Source organism: Dicentrarchus labrax, unplaced genomic scaffold, assembly GCF_905237075.1.
Source record: "Dicentrarchus labrax unplaced genomic scaffold, dlabrax2021, whole genome shotgun sequence".
Taxonomy (NCBI): Eukaryota; Metazoa; Chordata; class Actinopteri; family Moronidae; genus Dicentrarchus; species Dicentrarchus labrax.
The window spans coordinates 26,948,029-26,970,633 of record NW_026136711.1 but is presented as its reverse complement, the minus strand read 5'-3'; the positions used below and the strand labels follow the sequence as shown (position 1 = coordinate 26,970,633).

General features: G+C 40.1%; 1 protein-coding gene across 1 annotated transcript; it reads right to left on the bottom strand.

Annotated features, from left to right (window-relative positions):
* Positions 1-1,522: 1,522 nt before the first annotated feature.
* Positions 1,523-22,140, bottom strand: LOC127371724 (vesicle-associated membrane protein-associated protein B/C). The gene is made up of 6 exons (XM_051414708.1): positions 21,792-22,140; positions 14,414-14,566; positions 8,776-8,879; positions 6,798-6,878; positions 5,584-5,763; positions 1,523-4,266 (listed from the first exon to the last, which is right to left on the bottom strand). The coding sequence occupies exons 1-6, from the start codon at positions 21,847-21,849 to the stop codon at positions 4,111-4,113; spliced, it is 732 nt and encodes a 243-aa protein (XP_051270668.1). The 5' UTR covers positions 21,850-22,140; the 3' UTR covers positions 1,523-4,110.
* Positions 22,141-22,605: the final 465 nt, after the last annotated feature.

The following is a 22,605-nucleotide window of genomic DNA, read 5'->3' as shown; positions in this document are numbered from 1 at the left end:
TCTGTTTCTGTTCTCGACTTTCATCACTGTTTATTACCAAAATCTGCTTCGCATTCATTTTCTGTGCTGAACAAAAACTCGGCAAAACTCAGCAACAGCCTGTGTTTGATCTCCCCTCAGACTTCAGCAGCGAGTGAGTTGAATGCAGATTGGGTTGGGGAGGCGCACTACTAATGTCCCCAGTGAAGCTGCAGCAGTAGTGAAATGGTTCAGCACAAGAAAACAAACTACCCAAAATATGGTGCTATGTGAGCAAATGGGGTAACCAAACTTTTGCCACCCCAATGATATGATGTTGCTTTACTGGCATTTCTGATTGTCTTACCTTCAGTGCACATGGCAGAGGGTAAGACCACTTTACTTTTCAACAGACTAGGTGTTGATAACCTCAGAAGAAGCCCAAAAATATAAAATGGCTAAAGGAAATAGGGCAAAACATTAGACTGAGGTGCAGGATTTCTGGAAAATATGCTTATTCACTTTCTTGCTGAGAATTAGATGAGAAGTCTGATGCCACTCTCATGACTGTAAGGTAACTATAATGCCACAATAGCTTAATGTTAGCTGGAAACAGCAAGCCTGGCTCTGCTAACCAACAAATCTAAACCTCATTAACACGTTAACCTTGTTTGTTTAATCTGCACAAAAAAACAAAACTAAAAAAAGTTACTGTTTTATAGGATTTGTGCCAGACTCTTTCTTGGCCGGGTGCAGCGAATTCCTGGGGTTTTTGCTGGTCACCTGGCAACCATTAAGGTCAAAAACAAAAATGTCTACCTCTTTGACCTCTTCTTCAGGTGAGCAGCGACCCTCAAGACCTCTTATAATTTTAATCTCCTCAGTATTTCGAAACATTCCTCAGCGATTTACCTTGGAAATGGATTATTTCCCCACAGAATGTAGAAATGTAAATTAATATTGGTTGGTTTCCACCATTGAGTTTCGCAGCTGTGTCTTGCTGCGGCCAAACCAAACAGCTGAGGAGCTACCGGGCCCAGGTGCACACCGGGGGGTTCCTGACACAACCTCCGCTCTGCTGCCTCCGGCCACGAGGTGCAGACAGAAACACTGTCTGGTTGTTACTGATACAATAACACAGGATGAATCACCAGGATTTTTTATTTTACTCACACCACAACTGCAAAAAAGAAAGAAAAAGAAATCCAAGGGGGTAATTAATTTCCTTGCAGCTATATATTTTAACACTCTTATCCCACTGCAAATTGTGGTACTGCTAAATAAATTAAAGCGGTAGCAGCTAACAAGCCAACACGGCTTTAGATGTCAGTGGCAGCAAGTCAGGCTGTGATGAGAGAAGTAAGAGTAGAGGGCGGTGTCTCTGAACAGCCTGTACTTTTCTTTCTGCGATGGTGGGGGCGATGTGCTGTCTTTACAATGTTTTTCCCTCTGGTAATCAGTCTGACAAGCTTTTGATAATGAAAACATGTGATTTCATATATTTACATACAAATGTGTACTTTGTAGCCTAATGCATAACAGGAAATGACGTCACACGGTTAGGTAGGGGCTTTATTCATTTAATTTATTAAGATGCTACATAGTCCAACCAGGTTGGATTGTTTTTATACACCAGAGAGACTACTTGACTAGGAATATTAATCTTCTTCTCAGATAGACTTATTTATTTATTTATATACATACAAAACAGTTTCCCGACTGCTTACATTGATCATGGTGATGGTCAGAGACTCCAGAACAGGTCAGTGTAGTGTGTTTAACAACCCAGGCCTGGATCAATTAGTATTTACATGTAATTGTCATTGTTTTGTTTAATCCTACTTGGAGTACCACACTGGTGGGGTACACAGGGGTACGTTTTTCTCATAATCACAATAACAGTATATTATCTTGTCTTGTGTAAAATGTTTGCATACTCCAAACAGGATTCACTGAACAAAAAGAATTTCCTGCAAGTACTACGTGACCCAGGTCTTGATAACCCAAGATTGGACTGTAAGCTCAAGCCTGCTCTGCCCTCCCTTCTAAGCAGCAAGTCATCCTCAACCCAACAACTTTACAGAGATACAGCGGAAACACAAGCTTATGTTTATCTTAACCTCTTCCCCACCTGTCAGATCCATTGTCTTCCACTCCACCTAACATAAAAAGATGGGGGGATTGTGATTTTTCGTTCAGTTTAGCAAAGGGGAATACTCTCTATATGTGGATACAGTGGGATAGAAATATGACCGACTGCTCTTTTCTGTCAAATATTGCAAAACAGAATGACGCTCTCCACTGCTGTTTTTTTTTTTTCCTTCCTCATGCAAATTTTGGGAAAAAACAGTTTGTAGTAGTTTTTTTTTTGGTTTATTTCTGACAAAAAAAGAACCATCATCTCTGGAACAGTACAATGTCATCGTGTGGTCCCCGCAAGGCTAGACTGTATGTATTATTATTTATTTATTTACCCCCTCTGGCTAGAGAAAAAAAAAAAAGGTTGTTTGCTGCAGGAAGATCAAAGGAGAGACACTCTTAATCTTAGTGCATTTAAAATGAACACGACTTCAAATGCGGTGAGGATATAACATTAATAAGCAACGGATAAATGCTGAACAAACACCAAAAAACTGAACACAGGCCTGCAGTGGAGTGAAAAAAAAGACAGGAAAAAAAACCAGCAAATCACCAGCAGTGGAGAGCAAGCAGCTTAAAACACTCATTTGCCCCAAAACAACACAGAATGTCAACAAATGTATGGCTCAGTAGGAAAATATGAGAAAACAAAAAAGAGCTGGAAAAGACCAAGGTCCTTTTGTTAGGACACTGTAACAGGACCTTGGTGTTATTGATGTAAAGGAAACACATATCCATTGCCTCTATATGCGCCTTCTGTCCACTTGTGGTTTCTCACTATATGTATGCATGCTTTCTGTGTGTGTGTGTGTGTGTGTGTGTGTGTGTGTGTGTGTGTGTGTGTGTGTGTGTATGTGTGTGTGTGTGTGTATATATATATATATATATATATGTCAATGTACTGTATATATACCTCCATCTTGGCCTGAGAATAACTTGCCACAACAGGTCACAAGGCAAGACTTTCATCTGGAGAACATTTATAGAAATGATCTAATCCTACAAATCTGGAGCCCATTTCTGGTAGCTGCGATATTCCTAAATGCTTCAACCCTTCCAAACAAAATAATTACTTAAAATCATAAAAATGCAACAAAACACAAAAGAGAAAAGAAATAAAATCAGAAAAATTTAGTTGTGCAAACCTACAGCCAAATAACATATTATTATCACCGTTATAAAAGCAATTAAATTAGATTCAAAAGTCCAGATGCAACACTCTGTGAACGCATGCAATCAAACATCCCCCTCTGACAACTGGGGATGTGGTGAGCACTGAGTGACAGGTGACGGGAGTAAGGGTAGTGAGAAAAATAAAAAGTATATTATATGGTATAGTGTTTCATACACTGATCAAGGTTCCTCTACAATCAAAGACAAGCCGATTTTACAAAGCCTCTGACTGGAGGAGTCAGTTTGATAGCCCTGTGTGTATAACCCCAGCTGCGTGGATCATCTCTCTGGTAAATCCCTTCCTTAAAGGGGGTTTAGCTGGAAGGAACACCTGGATATACTGTACAGTGGGGGGGATTACATATACATATACATAGGCTCTGGCCTCCATCATTTAGAAAAAGAAACAACAATACACTAAAATGACATTCGCACAATTTCAAACTGACTCAATCGCACCAACACTAGCTCGCCGGTGTTAGAAAGTCCATTGGTCTGAATCACTAGCATTAAATCATGTTTCCATTACCCCCCCCAACCCACAGAACCAGTCATCTGTATACATGAAACTTTGGGAAGAGGGCCAGATGATTATGTGATGATTACGTAGAGGCAAGACCTGTAACAGTAGGTTTGTTCATAAGATGGTGAATAGTTTTTTCTTCTTTTTTTTTTATCCTCATACAATACTTTTGAAATTTTTTACATAAATGAGACTGAATCAAAACTAGTACCACCCCCCACCCAGTGGATATGGCATTTCTGATCCAAAATCCCAGATCCCGTGTTTGTTTTCATCCCCCTGAAAGCATGCTGCGGCCGACCGAACTGCGCTGCCGTCTACAACACCAACTTGCCCACGATGACGCCCACCAGAAAGAAGAGCACGATGATGGCCACCGTGCGGGCGCTCAACCCCTCCTCTTTCTTTATGCCAACTGAGGAGTGCTGAGATGACATCATGTTACTCTTCCTCATCCGCAGACCGTCGTCCTCCTGGGATGGAGGGGGGAGAAAAAAAGAAAGTGTGTGAAAAGGTGTGAGGAGAGTGAAAGAAATAATTGAGAAATGATGAAACAAAGAAAGTGCGTGGGAATAGGATGGGTGGTGGTCGTGGAGGTGGTCGTGGTGGTGGTGGTGGTGGCGGGAGAGTGAAATAAAGAAAGGGAATGTAGAAGTGGAAAAGAGACGGTCAGTTCGTCAGTCAGTCAATAAGATAAGACAGTATTTGTTTACTAGCTCAAAGAAATAAGATCTGCTTAAATCTTCATCTCACCCAATCCCCCCGAGGACTGCAGAAGGCGCCAGGCTTTAACACACTTCATTTCCCAGCAGCGGGTGGGGGGGCTCTCTGTTAGTTTAATCTCAGCCGCAGGAGCAGCCAACAGTCGTTCTGCCTCTGGCAAGAACTTAAAGAGGAGGAGGTGATGGTGGTGTTTGAGGGGAGGACAACTTTCTCTTAGCTGTCTGTGGTGTGTGTGTGTGTGTGTGTGTGTGTGTGTGTGTGTGTGTGTGTGACTCACTTCCAACCAAACCTCAACAAAACCCAGTTTTAAACCTCACTTCACTGATTTCATTGATCGTTGTGATTGATGTCACTGATTTGCAAAACTGCGTTTGAGCTTCAAACCCTGAGGTCTGCTACTGATTATGGACACGAGCAGTTAACCTCAATCTTGACTCTCAGTTCAAATAAAGCAAAGGGTGGAGGACGCCGCAACGTCCTTTGCTAATCAGTTTCCACTTAATTTGCTTATCTTGATTGTGAATATCAATCAATGCAAAACCAAACAAAAACCCCCCCAAAAGACAAGCTCAGTGATTTCATCTGTTCATTTTGATGACTGAGATGAGGGAAGGTTTTTCGCTGCTCATTCAGAGGAATAAAACTTTCTCTCTGTCTTTGATTTAAACCAGAAGGTAGTCTGATTGTTTGGACTGTAGCGTGCTAAAGAGTTAACGTACGGAAAACATATTAGAGGTGAAACGATCAGTGTTTCTCACACTTTTTACACCGCGTACCACCTCAGAAAATATTAAGCTCTCCTAGTACGACCGTTATGATTCAACTATGTTTTATGAAATATGCTATTAAGCAAAGGCTCTAGAAATTAATCCAAACAGCAAGTTAAATTTAGTTTGATTATCAGTTCACCAGGAAACGTTTTAGCCAACAGAGTCTGCATCCATTTGAAGATCGTTTAAAGTTTGTATTGAACAGTTGTACTCTACCTATGAGGCCAGTCATACCTATGTCTTTACTCTCTTGGGGAAAAAAACAACTGACTGTGGTCCTTGAGTCATCTCACTCACCCTGATCTGTTTGTTTTCTTCCCGTAGCCTCTGAGCTTCCATCTGCAGCCTCTTACACTCCTCCATGATCTTCTTTACCTCGCCGTCGTCGAGGGTGGAGCTCATTGACTTTGGAGGCAGCGTGGAGGAATCTGACTTCAGCAAGCTGGACGACATCATCTTGTTGGACTCCATGTCATGCTGTAAGTAGGTTACAGGGTGACACGTTATAACGCAATAAACTGTCTGTTGCTGCTACAATGTTTCCATGGCGATTCTGACCGATGACTTGGCACACGGGGGCAATTTTATATTTGTATTTGGAGACTTGCAGGACTTTTATGTACAGTATGTATGCGCACACACAGGCGTGCAGGAAGACAGAGCCTCTATCTCTAAGTTTGTGGGAGAGTTCACCCAGGGGTGCCTTTCATTCAAGTGGATCAAGCTGGTTTCCATCAGCATTATCTCTAACGGACTCTGTGGTGCACAGTGCTGACTGGGAGCCGTGTGTATGTATCGCACAGCTCATAATGAATTGAAAACAACTACGACGGGTTTCTTTCCCTCCTCGTGGTCATGAAGCGAGAAGACTCGGCCCATACCATGACGAGATAACGTCTCTACAGCTGTGTGGGGTCTGAGAAGAATCACAACAATAATATACTGCATGTGAGAATGAACAAAGTGGTCCTCTGAAGGGCAGCTGATGCCTGGGAGTGTGGCTGAGGCAGGGAGGGAGAGGTGGACGTGGAGGAAAAGAGGGACAAGATGGAGAAAGGGATGAAGAAGATTAATGCTAAAAATTTAGAGACGGCATAGAGAAGAGTGTTAATGAGAAAGAAGCTGCGACAGTATTGGAGTGCAAACAAGAGGAGAGATGACGACTGAGATGGGACAGGTGAGAAAAATAGATGATGTGTGGTGCTGGACGACAACAATAAACATCATCTATAAATAATGCAGCCACTCCTTAACACAAATATTAACAAACACATGTACTGCACACAAAGAAGCAATAAAAAAGGCATGCATCTGTTATGTTTGGAGCTGCGTGATAGATAATAAATGACATACCAAAAATTAAAAATACATCGTAGCGCCCTGCTGTGGCCTGTGATTTTAAAAATAATGGCAGGAAGCACTGAGACGTGTCCCTCCCTGGAGTTTCTTTGATATCAAATCTGTAGTGACAACAAAAACTGACGGGGGGGGGGCAATGTGCATGTGCTTACCGATTTCTCGTTCTCCACTGGCATCTCAAAAACACACCTCAGCTTGGAGTCCATCAGCTCATCTGGCTTTGCCTCCTTCCACTGGAGGTACCAAAAATGAAGAAAAAAAGACGATCAACACATTTTTACTTTATTAACATTTGTCTATGTCTATTTCTATGTTACATTTCCATACCATGTCAGATCGATTGGCTTCTAAGCTGGTATATGCAGAGGAACAAGTATGTTAAGAATAAAGACAACAGGAAGGATTAAGTATGTCAGAACAACAGCAACAAAGGGAGTCTAAGGAGATGGCTGGCTGCTGATAATGGCTCTTCAGAGGGCAGAAAGCTCAGATAAACCTTGTGCTGTCAGAGGGTCTGAGGCTGAGGCCACTGAGCAGAAACACCAGAGATGAGGGATAACATCGTCCATGTTTTGTGCTTCACTCTTAATTAGTAAGATTAGGGTGTTTTTAATGTTGTTTCTTTTTTTCCAAGTACAATCCTTTGAGTATTAGTTGATTTAGAGATTTAAATAATAGTTTTTCGCACAGTCTGGCGCCAATAAACACAACATTTTATTTATTATTTAATGTCCAACATTTTTCTCTCCAAGAGCACAAAGATAAAGGCATTTATAACTGAACTTGTTATTTTTTATGTATTCTGCCAGCACCACACCAATTATTTTCTTAGTTTAAGAAAACCATTAATTTAGATTCTGGACATATTGTAGGTTGAGTTTGACAAACACCTTTTAGATTTTTAGATAACCCACTTCATCTCTTCAACACTAAAGCATGTAAAACACCTCACAGTTTAACATTTTATATGTCTATGAAAGTGTATTCTTATTAAGTTTTCTGTACAGTTAGAGACATTTAAAGGTAAATTGTAGATTCTGATTATTTTCAGAATGTATACGTTGTATGTTCAGTAATTTTTGTTTTCAATATATCATCAAAAGTGGGGAAATCATTTACATGTGCATAGTTTTTAAAGTCTCCTGTGGTTCCAATTGGGTGTCAGCAGCTCAGTGTTTAGAGATAATAAAACACTGAAGCTTTCAGTACCATGGTTGGAAACTATGAAAATAGTAAAATATTTTGCAGTAAGTTACAAAATATTGTTGAAGAATTTTGAAACTGACAGGTCTGACGATGTATCTGTGAGTACCGTTCTCCCTTTGCAAACACTCATTCAGGCTGTGGCAGTATTAGTGAACTTGCATGTTTAACATTGTCATCAACAGCTGGACTGTTATCAGAGAAATCTGCTCTGTCTATTGTTCCCTGACTCCACATCTCGTGTGAAACAACAATGGAGAGAGATTTACCACCAGGAGGACTGCAGTCTATCTGTGCTGTGCTCTTACTACAACCCCACCTCAAAAATCTGCTTTCAAGTCAAACTTCTGTAACAGTCACAGGGTTGCACAATAACCCACCAGGATGCAGGCTCTACCTCAGTGCAGTGTCCCTTTTTGTAACCGTCACTCAGGTTGATTGTGTGTGTGTGTGTGTGTGTGTGTGTGTGTGTGTGTGTGGGGTGTGTGTGTGTGTGTGTGTGTGTGTGTGTGTGTGTGTGTGTGTTCCAGTGTGATCATCATCATACCCAATTCTAAAAACATTTTTTGGCATGTTAAGGATGATTTACTGTAAGGATGTTGGCCAGTGATCATAAAGATGACTTTGAGACCACACACACACACACACACACACACACCGTTACGACTGAACTGTGCTCATTGTGTTTTTTATTGCTGTGTGTCAGCACTGCGACACAGCCTCTCATCCAGACTGGGAGTAGCAGATCCACTGCCTCTTTCCATACAGTTAACTGGATGTATTTCCTGTCCTACAGTATTAAAGGCACAATAGATAACAGTGTATGAGCGACTGTATTACATCTGCGTGCAGAGAATTCATGTTTTTAAAGAATGTGGCAGCTAAAACATTCAGTGAGAGATGATTTCAGGAAGGAGATACACTCACCACTCCCTCCATGTCGGTCATGTCAGGAGGTGCTAACATGGATTGGACCATAAACTTGTGTTTGCTCTTCTCGTTGGGATCGTAGTCAAAAGGCTGCAGCATAACTGAAATACAAAATGACAGTCAAGCGTCAGCATGGGAAGGAAAACATAAGGTAAAGATTTCAGGATGTTTTCTCTCACCCTCTCTGAAAAGAAATGTCAAAACAGTATCTTCAAATCACAGCAAAACTGTGAGGGGATCCAACAATAAGAATTGGCCGATGGCCCGTGGCCAGTAACAAGTTAAGTTGGGCCAGTAAATACAATTATCCAGCTACCTGATCAGGCCAGTGCTTGAAAAAGTAAACAAATAAATGCATTGAATTAAAGGATTTTCCAGACATTGATTGGTGAGGGACGTTACTACGTCTTTGCTCTAGTCTTTGCTCCCCTCTGCCCGTGTCTATCGTTCCGGGAATGTGAGTATAGCACACCGAGCGAAAACAGACACAGCGAGGCTTGTTTGCTTAATAAGATGCAATGGGGATCAATCCTAAAACAACATAAACATTGAAACGCTAAAAGAGCACTGCAACGAGAAAAACATACGACTGGGTTGGCGACTCAATACATAGCTACAGATGTTCTGTTGGGGTTCATATAAGTACCCAACAAAGTCTGATGAGCCAGGACAGACATTATTATTATTGGAAACAGTTGCTTGAAAGCCAAAAGAACAGCAGAAGAGAATTTGATATAAAACTTTAATCAGGGCCAGTAGATTCTCGACCCATTTGCCCAACCGGGTCAGTGACAACATTGTTTATTGTTGGACCACATGTAAGTGCTGTAGGATTATTAAAATGACTCAGGACAGGCTTATATTAAATGTGGAAATTTAATTACCACTGACTTTATAGCATTTATTTCCCTTTTTTTAGACCCCAGCTCAGGAAAATGTGTCAGAAAAAGTGTCTTGTTAAATCCTTCAATCCTTTGCAGCAGGAAACATGATTTGTGGGTAAAAACTGCCACCCCAAATACAAAAACAAACAATTACGGTAATTACGCAACTTTCCATCTCTCCCGCTCTCAACTCTTTGTCCATTCCTTGGATATAAAGAGGAATTATTAAGTATCAAATACCCATGTATTTGTCAAACGGTTAACTAAGGCCTCCACGTCTTCAAGGCTCTGGGCTTGCCCCTGCTGCTCGGAAAAAGTGGTGGAGATGATTTATTTCTAAGTTTGTGTTACCATGACAGCGAAACAGTGACGTATCTCCAAATACCCCAGGGGGTAATCTTTCTAACAGCTTCCAACCCTGTCGTTTTCTTTCTTAACATTACATATTGCTCTAACAAAAAGCAGGTGTGGAGATGGAATACTACTTTAACCCATCACCACATCAGTGCTCTCAGTCAGTGGTGTATTATTTGAAGTCATTCCAGTGACTGAGAAGGTATTTTAAAGCTGTAACAATGATTTACAATGATCACTTTCTTATGTTAGTATTCAAGTGCAGAGGGGATGAAAGTGGCTATTGATTGGTGATCTTTTTCTCCTTTGCCGTCGGTTTTTAAATACGGGTGTAATTGAAAGGCGTATTTTGACATCAGTACCAACTATGTCTATAATGCTGGCGTGATTCTTTGGCTTTTCACTAGAAAGGGGAATGACCTCCTAATTTCAAAGCCGGTGTAGCTATCAGGATGGTTTTCATATATGGCACATGCCAATTCTCCCTAGAGTGGAAAACCTCAGAGATGTAGTGCACCATTACAGCAATCAGGGCAGTTCAATATCGCAAACCAGAAACAGACGGCATGAACAGATTGAGAACGTCCTGTTTGAGTCAGACCTAATTTGCACGGCCATCTACCTTAAGTCCAAGGGGACAATAAGAGAGAATGGAGGCAGGAAAGCATGTAAGTTCTTTGAGCAACAGTGAATAACATGAAAAAGGTCCTGAGCCAAAGCCTGAGATGGAAAAACCTCACAGTAGGGGGAAAAAGTGATTTAAATCATCTTTGATCTACAGTCTTTGAACACACCTTTACAAAGAGCTACTTCTGCTAATGGCATGATTTAGTATTCTTACTTCACACTGGGCAATCGTTTATAAATCTCACAGAGGGTAATTGTAGTCAACACGGTCAAGCAGGTTGGTAATCGCCTGCCTGCTTGTTGATGATGAATGGAACCATTAGAGGGGTGAGGGAGGGAGGCAAGAAAACTTTCCTTTCCTGTCACTAATTAGTTGTGTCCCGTGAGACGAGATGCTCACAAGCTCACTAACTATTTACCTTGAAGTGCTTACAGAGGTCCACCCATGGTTCCTGTTCCTTCGTAATGACCATACATGCAGATTATAATTATTACAGGGCGTGCACAAGCTTCTCTACTGTAGGGTTGGAACTTAAGATCAGTTTCATTATCAATTAATTAAAAAAATAAATCAGGTGTTTTCTTGATTATAATCAGAAAATAGTAAAAAATGTGTCTACAAATGTCTTTTTTCTGACAGTGAAGCAGAAAATTAAAAATCCATAGATAATCCATTTGTAATGATAAACAGAGAGAAGCGGCAAATCGTATCACATTTTCTGCTTGAAAGATCACCTAAATGCAAATTAGTTATCTGTCAATCGACTAACTGATTAATTGATTAATAAACTAATTGTTTAAACTCTTCTCTACAGCTTTGGGTGTAATAATTGAGAATATTCATGGCTCAATTCCACACAAAACCATGAAGAAAAACATGATGTGATATATCCTCAATACAGGAAAAATAACCTGACAATGTGCTATTATATATTTTACATTTTCAGAGTGTTACATCTCAATGTTTATCTTCAATAAAAGTGTAAAACTTGAGACATCCACATTTCCCTGACCCACTTAATGTGAATTCTCAGCAGCAGAGCAGAAAACAAAACATGTGTTTGACAATATGACAAAAATAAGGAAACAGCTGTTGTGCCATCAAAACAAAAGATAAACTCTAAACACAAGATATGAGGTGAATTCACTTTGAACATTACGACACGATGTGACACCGAACGAGATCCGATATGACACACGATACCATGCGGCTCATTGTTACACCCGTATCTCTAACAGTAACCTTTTCACACCGATTCAGAGCAGCCTCACTTGTAAAAAAGGGTGCTCCCTGTCCACTTTGTTCAGTATTACTCAACACAAAAACCTGGTCAAAGATCAGCAAGCCCTTTGAGACAATATAGCGTGGGAGTGTGGAAGAGAGTAAAGTCAACCAGAGTCATCGAGATTCAGGCCTGGAGGGAAAACGCTCCAGGATTTAACTCTCATAAAATGAATTCATATTCAGGCTTCTCAGGGTAGCAGGATCTCACACTTCTGATTGTGCTCTCCTGAGTCCATCTAATTCAATATAATTTAAAAGGAAAACAACATAAAATAATACTGACTACACACCAGCAAACCTATTTCAGGGTGGGAAATAACCCAGGAGTCAACAGCATTCAATCCACCACACTTCAGCTACCACTTAGAGGTTAAGTTCTGTTATTAGTTGGTGGGAAGAATAGCAAACGTGGCTTTTTAAATACTGATACAGGCCTTGTGTGTAGCATATTAGCATAAATGTTTAAAGAATATGGATGTCAGTTAAGACAGGAGAACCCCTTTCTTCTCCTGTCATCACGAAGGCACACCAGAAAATTGGCGTAAGGGAAATCAAATGAAGCTCATTCAAACAACTGCAACAAATTAATTTTTTTTTATTTTTTTTTATTGTGGTATGTTATTGTTGCTTTCTGCTTCCCCTTGGAATGCTAACATGTCCTGAGTATGTCAGACAAACTTCTGACATATTCCCAGAAGAAGCTCAATATTTGTGGACACAAGGATTTTATTTTTTTTATTTTTTTTAAACATTCACGCCACATATTTTTCCACTGGATGCTGCTACATTACACCAATCAACCTCAGCAACATTCCTGTGGTCATGGCTACATTGAACATATACAGTTACAGCTGGGTTGAGCTTCAAAAGCACTGTGTCTATCCTCAGCTAAGCCAGCGAGTGACACATCTCGAATATGTAGGTGTCCTGTGGCAGACAGCTCCCTTTCACCCTGATGCAAGTGGATGCCTATGTGTCTTTTTGTGCTGTTTTGTTAAAAATTACAGGCCAGAAATACGAGACAAAACTGGACTGCAACGAGTTACAGATCCTGTGTAATCTTCTAAGATGGAGGACCAAAACTCAATATTACAATATTTCAATATGGACAGTGTGATGTTGTTTTGGGAATCATTATCGGTGCTTTTAGAATATTTCACCCAGGAACAACCAAGCAGGTTATACCTGTGAAGTTTTGTTGTAAACAAACAAAAGTTATGTTAACATTCAGTATTACACAAAACACACTGTATAATCTATTATAAATTATATAAATTATATGATTCTGATAAATGATGAAACACGCATCCCATGCTGCAACCCTTATGATTTTTCTGCCGCCGGCTGTTCTCCTGGAGTTTTAAGTCCCCTGAATCCATTAATCCATGTGGTATTTTGCTTACGTGCCACACAGAACCCTCAATACCACACACACACACACACACACACACACACACACACACACACACACACACACACACACACACACACACACACACACACACACACACACACACACACACACACACACACACACACATTCCTGAGAAGATGTCTAATCAACCAAAAATATGTGAAATCACCTTTGTGAGATAAACATGGGTGTGCAGGGCTTTTAATAATAATAATAGTTTATCATTTGTAATTTAATGTGTGTTCAATGTAAAAGCATACAATGGCAGCAAGATAAGAATAACCCCTTCTTATGCTGTTATGTACACTCCTCCCTGAAGACAGATTGGACAGAAAGAGGTTACAGACCAGGCCATATGTTTGCCTATAGCGACTACATTCTAAGAAAAGCAATCTCCTTTTGGGACTCAAACCTGTGACCTTTCTCAGCCCAGCTCAAATGATGGCAGTGTCCTGGACTGTGTTGATTTGTCGCCCACTGCTGACTGCAGGCCCCAGTGACACAGTTTGCAGTCGTTGACACCAGATAGGGGAGGTTGTAAAATGAGTCTGTGGCTGTAAATGGCAGAGGTGGCACAGTGTGGAAACACTAGCCTGTACCTGTCTCCCTCAAAGCACACAACGGGGAATGAGGCCTGCTAGGAAGGACTGCCGCGAGAGGACGAGGGAATACGGGGTAATGAAAGAGGAGTAGCGTGTGTGTGCTTAGATAAAAAGGGCAAACCCATGATGATACCAGAGAAATTATCAAAATACAAATAAAAATAAAACAGTCAGTGATATTTAGATGGCTCTCATAAATCACTGCTGTAGAAATTAGGGCTACAAATAATTATAATTTGACAAACAACCTTGGGGTACACATACATAAACAGCACAACCACTTATATTTGAGAAGCTGTATACAAAGTATCCAAAGTACGTATCAAACTGTCACATATTTTTTGCTGGTAATCAGCTAATTGTTTCAGCTACATGTTAAACTAGTCTGGATGTAAATAAGTGAGTGAATAAAGTTACCTTCCAGGCAGCTTTAATAGCCTCTACTCAGTGCCAATTCCTCAATCATTACCTGAGACGTTGATTGAGGTGCCTGCATCGATGATTCCACTGTTTGGCCGCACACAGTACCGGCGCGGCGCTGTCGTCTTCACCTTGAAACACACATTCCTGTCTGTAGGGTTGGAGAGCTTGAGATTTGTGGTGACCACGTCTGAGAATGGACCTGTGAAGAAGGAAGATGCGGTGGACACTTAAAAACAAATAAAGTTCTCTTTGACAAGATATGCTTTTTACAAAAAATATACCATTTCCTTTTGACACTGAAAACTTACTTTAAACTGAGGTAAAAATAAAAAATGATCTTCAAAGACTTTTGAGGCAAAGATTAGAAAACTAAACAAGTCCAGAAAAATCACGGGAACATCAATTAAAACTGGACAGAGATCCATTTTAATTTTGATATTGGCCAAAGACGCTGTACAAGTTATGATCTCACTAACCACACATATTCCTTTCAGAATAATATTCGTCAGCTAGTTTGTTTGAAAGCCAAATGGTTGGAGAAAATGACACATGTACAGAGACTGATGGAGAATAAAAACTGCCACTGGCAAACAAACTCAAAGAAGCTCGTAATGTGTGTGAGCTGAGCTGTCAGACAGTGACGTATTCAAAGCAAATGAGTGTCTCTTAGTCAAAATACTTCAAAATGCTAATCCATTATCTACTGCTGCAGAAAAAGCACCAGTTTGAATAAAAAAAAAAAAACCACCCTAAAAACAGAAAAATAAAGAGGAAAGCTCAAGACACAGTTCTATGTATAAAACTTAAAAAATGATGTCTTTATGCTGACATATCAAGGAAAAAACTAGAGTGGGAGTTTCATTTGATTCAGTAAATGTGTGGAAATTGTAATATATGGTACCATTAAAACTGAAAAGACAATAGAGAACTAAAGTTCAGGAAATTTTGCCAAATATTTAACACTGACACACAAATTACACTGCAGAAACAGGCCAATTGTAGCCTTTTCAAACCATGGGAATGTTGAAATAAATGAGATGACTGAAACACCAGTGGGTAACGCCTATTAAAAATATGTGACATGTATGTAACAATATCTAAATGTTGTCCATCGTAGCCTAACTGGATGTGACTTTAATTATAAAAAAATCTATCTACTGCCCACAATTTGGACCTGTTGTCGCATATTTTCGTCCTTTGACCTGACAATTGTATAAACAAGAGTTTTACTGCCAGTGCAACTAATGCAGTTTTTTAATAAGTTTGACTGAAGGGTTTCCTCAACATAAATAACTCCAGTCTCACATTAAACCTCCCAAAAATACTGCGTGTCAGTATCACACCGTGGTGAGAAATGTAGACATGTCAAAGATGCAAACTAAGCTGTCAGTCTTTTCTTTTTCTTCTAACATTACTCTCCAGATTGATGTCGACTACTGATCTAGTCTGTCCTCTTTATTAACTGAATCAATTCTAATATCAATTAACCTAAATTCATAATTCAATTATGAATACATAAATAGAAAATAATTAATAAACCTATAAACCACAGGCTTCTACTACTGTACTACCATGATCAGAGTAGCTGACGCAGTTTGGCTTCGACTAATTACAGCGATCATTGTCGATGCAGGCCACATCTCTCCGAGGCTCTCACAAGGCCAGACGCATTAAGCTGCACAGATTTGTCAATAATGCAGAGAAAACCCTTACAGCAAAGAAAACCACAGCAAAAAAAAAAAAAAACACTGTGCCAACTCTAAAGGGCGAGCAAAGGTTAAGTAAGTTATCCATCTAGACTGTAGCACTAGATTGCAAGTGTTCTTTACAGGGTGAGACAAGTCACTAACTTCTTAATGTGAAAAGTATTTTGTTACTGTTCTGTCTCTTTTATGTATCAACTAACTAATTTTAATTCTTTCCCAAACCTTGGGGAAGGCTGTGTTGTGACACGTTTTCTTCTGGTCTTAACCTCATTAAAAAACAAAAAAACCTTGGTGGAAATTAGTGTCTAATAATTTCTGTTGGTTATGAAATTATATGGTGGTCAAGGCAATGGCTCAACCTTGAGTAATGTCTGAGGTTGAGGGAGTAAGGAGAAATGAGGACATGAAGAAGGTAAGAAGGGGGAAGGTAGAAAAGCGAGGGAATAACCAACAAGCTCACGTAGCTGTGTGAAATCACTGTTTGCTGTTTCAATAATTTTATAATTGTAAGAATTAAACCTAAATGGTCAATCACTCAGAGCACAAAATTAACTTTTTCAACCTTTAACTGCCCCAGACTTAACAACCTTTGTCCTGAATTAAAGTTTTATTTTTATTTTACACAACAATTATATTGAATAACTTTGTTTCAGTAACTTGCATCACCTCATTGACTCACGCTGAAGTTCTGCTAGTTGCTCTCTACACTTTTATCTGAATAAAAATCACCCTAGGTCTTTGGCCACAGTCAGTTTTTATTATTCTTTTAGTCACTGGTTGAGTTTCTTGTTTATTTCTAAGTGCAAATGCAGACCTGTTTCTAATTGGTATACAGCAATGAAAATGTACATACACTTATGTATGTAAGAACATAACTATTATTCAAACATTTTATATTTGAAGTAAAAAACTAACTGTACAAAACGTGAGAAAGAAGATCAAACCAGCTATTTAAATATTTACAAACTCAAACTATTTACATATAACCTATAGGCACACCTTAATCCAGAGAGAAGGTCAAACGTGCCCCACACACCACACCTACTGAGGATATTTTTCAAATTTAAACACCTAACTATTAAAATGATATACCTATCAAGGGGAGATAATAGCCAGCAGAGTTATCTGTGATCAGACAGAAAACTCGACTTTTCTAGAAATTTCTTTGAGTGACCTCTTTGATTATTGCTAATCAACTGTACACTATCATCACATAACCACAACAAATTATTTATTAAATGCATGTTTAAGAATCATGAGAAAATTACCAGGAAAAAGACTGTATAGCTAAATAGATAACAACATTATCCAAGCAGCCTAAACATCCTGTTACCATCTTCTAAATTGATAATACACAAGCTCAATCAATATTCTTGATTGGCGAACTTCTTTGTCATGAGTTAATAGCATTCCCTTAATTTCTTTATTTCCATATTGTTACAGTAATCTTGTCAAGAGAGGTGTCTTGATACAAAATATTAGTGAAAAACAATTTCAAAAAGAAGGTAATATAGACGCTATCATATTGGCCATTTAGCCTAAACACCAGGCTTGCAGCCTCTGGACTGAATGAACCAGTCCCATAATGCTTGTAATTAGTGGCAATTTTAAAGACTAACAATCAACCTGAAATGCCATTTCTCTTCACTTCATTATTCAGTCTCATATTGTGTTAATATTAGCCGTTTTCTGTTTGGGAGGGAGTGTTATTTTGCTCCAACTAATCAGCAGCAAATGATTTCGGGCACATTTTTTCTGCCACTGGCACAGAAAGGTGACGTCCCCGTTCTTAATCCCCAACAGAGATCTGACTGGCTCGGTTGTGTTTTTACAAATCTGGGAAAACAGCCGTCAATGAGCACAACACCAGACCTATTTGAGTTGAAAAAAATATAAGATGTGGGCACCAATTCAGAGGTCCAAAGGCACCAGACCGATTCATAAGTGTAGTTATTGCACTCACGTTCAATACAAGCCACAAAAGCAACACTTTGATTCAGCCTAAAATGACGAATGAAGTGATTGAATTTCCACTTTCGTGTAAGGTTTTTCATTTTAGTGGTAATGACATTAGCAGAAAAGTCAAATCTGTTGGACATGAGAGCTCTTGCATGAGTACAGTGAGAAAAGTACCAAAATGTGCAAATCTGGCTAATGCATTGACCCTGGAGAAACCCCTCTAATAATTCTTTGATATTATCGACACATTAAACATATATTTGGGGATGCACGCTCACTTGTATCCCCAGTTTAATTCCAACATATTCTCATTCTATGTGTTACCCAAGCACTCCCTCACAAAACCACAGTGTTACGTGTCACTAATTTATTCCTGTTATTTCTGGCAACAGTTTCTTTATTGACAGGACACTCCAGAAACTGCACAACCGAGATAGCTAACTGGCAACCCTTAGTCACTCCTGTGTTTTTCCAGTACCCCTATTGAGAGCAGAGCTAATTCATAGCGTAGTGAGGGGCAATGACGAATGAATGTGACTCCCCAAAGTTAACGGATACAGTGCCAATACCACACACTGTACATCAGTCAGACTTACGGAAACTAAGTTTCATTGTAGAACTTTACAGTATCGTTAATAACCGTATAAAACAAGCATTATTCAACAATTATTCTTTGCCTATGAAAGGGATTGATTCATTTCACACACATCATATTTAGTGACTCGCCACCAGACATCTATATTGGTTGATTTGGGTTTTGAAACATTGATGGTCTGGTGATGTTTTTTCAAGCCGCTGAGCCAGTGTAAATATTCTTAGGAAAGGCACAACTCATGACTTCTTAAAATTGTTGACAGCGAACCCAGTGTGTGTTGAACAACTTCCAGTTATCCAAATTACATTTTAACATGTGATTTTATGCTACCATTAAAACCAAACCCCCCAAACTCAGACAGGCCAGGTTTTCTAGTTTTCAAGTTTAGCTTTCTAATAAAACAACAAATAAGGACACATACAGTAGCAAACCGTTTGGTTGAGTGACCCAACCGTTGCAGTTGAGAGAGGCACACTTACTGTGCATGAAAACATGGAGCTATTTCAGAATTAGCACATACACCAGATTCAAGATAAAGTTTCAGCTCAGCAAACATCCAGAGCAACTGACACTTCCCTCCCCTTTGAGCAAAGACAGAGAGGAAATTCAGACCCTCACAAGCTTGGCCTGACTTCTAAAGGCTTTTAATGAAAAGGACTCACGCCACCGACTACTGTACACCTGATCTACTACTTCCTGAAAGTTTCTCGGGATTGAATCCAACTCACGAAAAACCACAAACTGCAGTTTAAAACTGTAATGAAGAGCTGATATTTGAAGCTGTCATCTTTCAAGGTTACATTTTTAGCAGATAAAAAGTTGGGAGCCGGGAGATTTTTCTAAAGCTTTGTTAATATTACCCCTGACAAAGTCCAGTCCCTAACACTTAAGAGTATTTGGCCCACGGTTGGTCTGAGCCTGGGGCTAACAAGTTTCTACAAAACAGACGTACATTATATTTCCTTAAGTTTCACACTGCATGCCTACGTATTACTTGGAGCATGAGTATTTGCATGTGATTCGTGGCATTGTCTAGTATACTGAGGAAGACACATAGTTCCTTCTCTCTGGGTGAGAGGGTACAGGGTAATGCATCAACACATCTAATTAGACACTTGATGTTTATGTAATATACTCATTTATCATTGGCTGTCATGTGTCATCATATGAACGAACGCTTCAGCACCTCAGTTCTAAATCAGTACGCGAGGTATATTAATCTACAGGTAACCATAGCAACAGTGTGTCTACTTCACGCTAATTTACCGGTTAACGGATTAAGCTGGCGATATTTTATGTTTTCTCGATGTCAGCAAATCCAATAAAAAACAAACAAACACCAAAACCAACAATGAACTTATCCTATTAACAAGTATCAAATGTCTTGCCAATACCTGACGCAGCTTATTTCCCCCAAAACAATTCAGAAGATATAAAAACAACAACATATAAATAAGTCACATGTTAGATTGCATGGCATGTTCCTTTATTATGATTAACACAGTATATTTTTAGTCACTCCCACATACTCTTGGTGCTGTAAAAGCTCACAATGTGAATTCATCTGCAGAGGAATTTGTGACCTGTGTTATTTTTTTTTTTTAAAAGACATCTTGAGTTAGAAATAATGAGCTTGAGGCTAAGAGCCATAGGCAGGGAAGGTGATGAACTTACACATTGTTCCTTTTGGGTCTTTTCATGGTATTTGTTGACAATAATAAACAGCGAGTAGAATATCTTATTCCTACACTCTCATCTGTGAAACAGACCAACCCAAAGGTTAAACTGACAACAAACAAACCTGGCAAACAAAGTGATAACGACTTGAAACACAGCTTTTCATTGTGGTACAGTGTTAATTAACAGACTTGGTGGAGGAAACTGTACTGTGGCACTTTTCACCTCCACTTTGTTCATTATTGCCACATATCAGAGCGCCTTATACTACTGCTTATTCAATACATAGGCTCACCATATCCGAGTAATCTACAACTCAGACACTTCATTACTATCTGCAACACACAGGTGGCTCAAACATAACACCTTAACGTGTCGAATACACGTACAGTGTGCCATAATCACTGTAAATAATGCAGGGTAGTAAGGTAATGCCTTAGCTGAACATGTGAGCACTAGATGCTCAGCAATACGTTATTTCAATGTGACAATTCACATAAAAACACATCACCTTGTCATCTTATCCATACTGTGATCTATCGAATCAGTTTGGTGTGAACTTCCAATGAAACTGGTTCTTTGTAAGTGTAATTTTAGGTTGCTCTGAGCATCATAAAACCACACTGTATTTTGGGAGACCTACAGCTGATATATCCAAACCTCAAACTGTCCACTGAACAATTAAAAAAAAAATAAAATAAACACGCATAAAAGTATTCAGCATCTTTCTCCAGACTACAAATATGTCAAACTGCAACACGATGCTCTGTAATCTGTTGCAAACGGATAAAATAGTACCATATGTGTTTATGTAACATTACTTGGGCCTAAAGCAACGACACATCTTGCAGCCAAACGCCGAGCTTTCAGTAAAACATGTCTCATAGTGGTTGTAAAGCCCTGAACGATAAGGATGGCGGGTATGTTGATGACAGGTTGCCCAGTTATTTCCTCCAGTTCTACCTGAGAGCTGTCAAGTTATTAAATGACAGCTGGCCAACAGAGCGAGACAGCCAATCAGAGAGCGAGCTAACGTCGGCTAGCTGGACATGCTAAGGATGTTGCAGCTTTACGTGCAATGAATGGTTGTGAATTCAGAAGGCTGTAAGGTTGTCAACATATATATATATATATATATATATATATATATATATATTGTGCTTGCTATTCCCCAGTGTCCTGCCCCCCCCGCTTTAGAGGCCACTTGCTGCAGCAGGGAGGTGTGACAGGGCCCTGGCTAGCTTAGCCGTCGGAGGCTAATCCAGTTAGCTAGCCAGCTAGCTCCGGAGCTGTCAGATGACCCGCCGTCCTTTCAGAGCTTTTCTCTGCCCGTACGAGGGCGTTAATGTCGGGATGAGCAGTGCAGCTTCTCCCCGGTTCTGTTACCGTAACACTGGGCTACCTCCCCCCCCCCTCACCCCGCTCCAAACCCTGCTGGCAGGAGCAGCTCTCCCCCCTCCGGTCCAAGCCGGGCCCTCCCCTCCTACCTCGGAATTTGAGTTCGTGTTGAGGCTCCAGGAGCAGAACCTGTTCCGGCCTGGCCATATCCCAACAGCTGGAGCGGGTCGATCGCACTGCAACCAGTTCCTGTCCGTCTGGTTTCTAACCCCACTTCGCGTCGGGATGTTGTGTGAGCGTTGCAACGACCGAAAAGAGTTAGTTTTTAATGAATGAATTAGCTGTTTGTGGATCTCTCTCTCTCGCTCTCTCTCTCTCTCTGTGTGTGTGTGTGTATGTGTGTGTATGTGTATGTATGTGTGTATGTGTGTGTGTGCCCCCGGTCACCAGTGCTACTCGAGCTACTAACGGCTGTTGTGATGCAGCAGGAAGGGACTGAGAGACAGCCTGGTGACGTCACCGCCTCTGCATAGCCAGGAGGGAGGGGGAGGGGGGGGGAGAGAAGAGGCGATGCACCCTGGGATGGCGGGGGTCCACCACCACCACCACCACCACCAGTTTATAGGAAGCCTCAGACACGCAGGTTTTCATTTCAGTCCACTAAGTTCAGGATCTGAGTTTACCAGTTGTCTTCCTTCAGCCTGGATGTGGAAGTGATCATGAAGCGGCTGCTGCACACTCACTCGCATCACAAGTAAATAACACTCTGGTGGATTCACTTGGTTTTTAGTTTAACTTGAGTTTAAATTAATGGATTATATGTCACTGAAGTTGTGTAATTTGGAGATGAATTAAAGGGTTACATTTAGTAAGAATTGGGATTACAATTTAAAATGCATCAGTTTTTCTTCTTTTAATGTTCAATTATTTTATTTCCTTTTTCTTTTTTGAAGGTTAAATTGT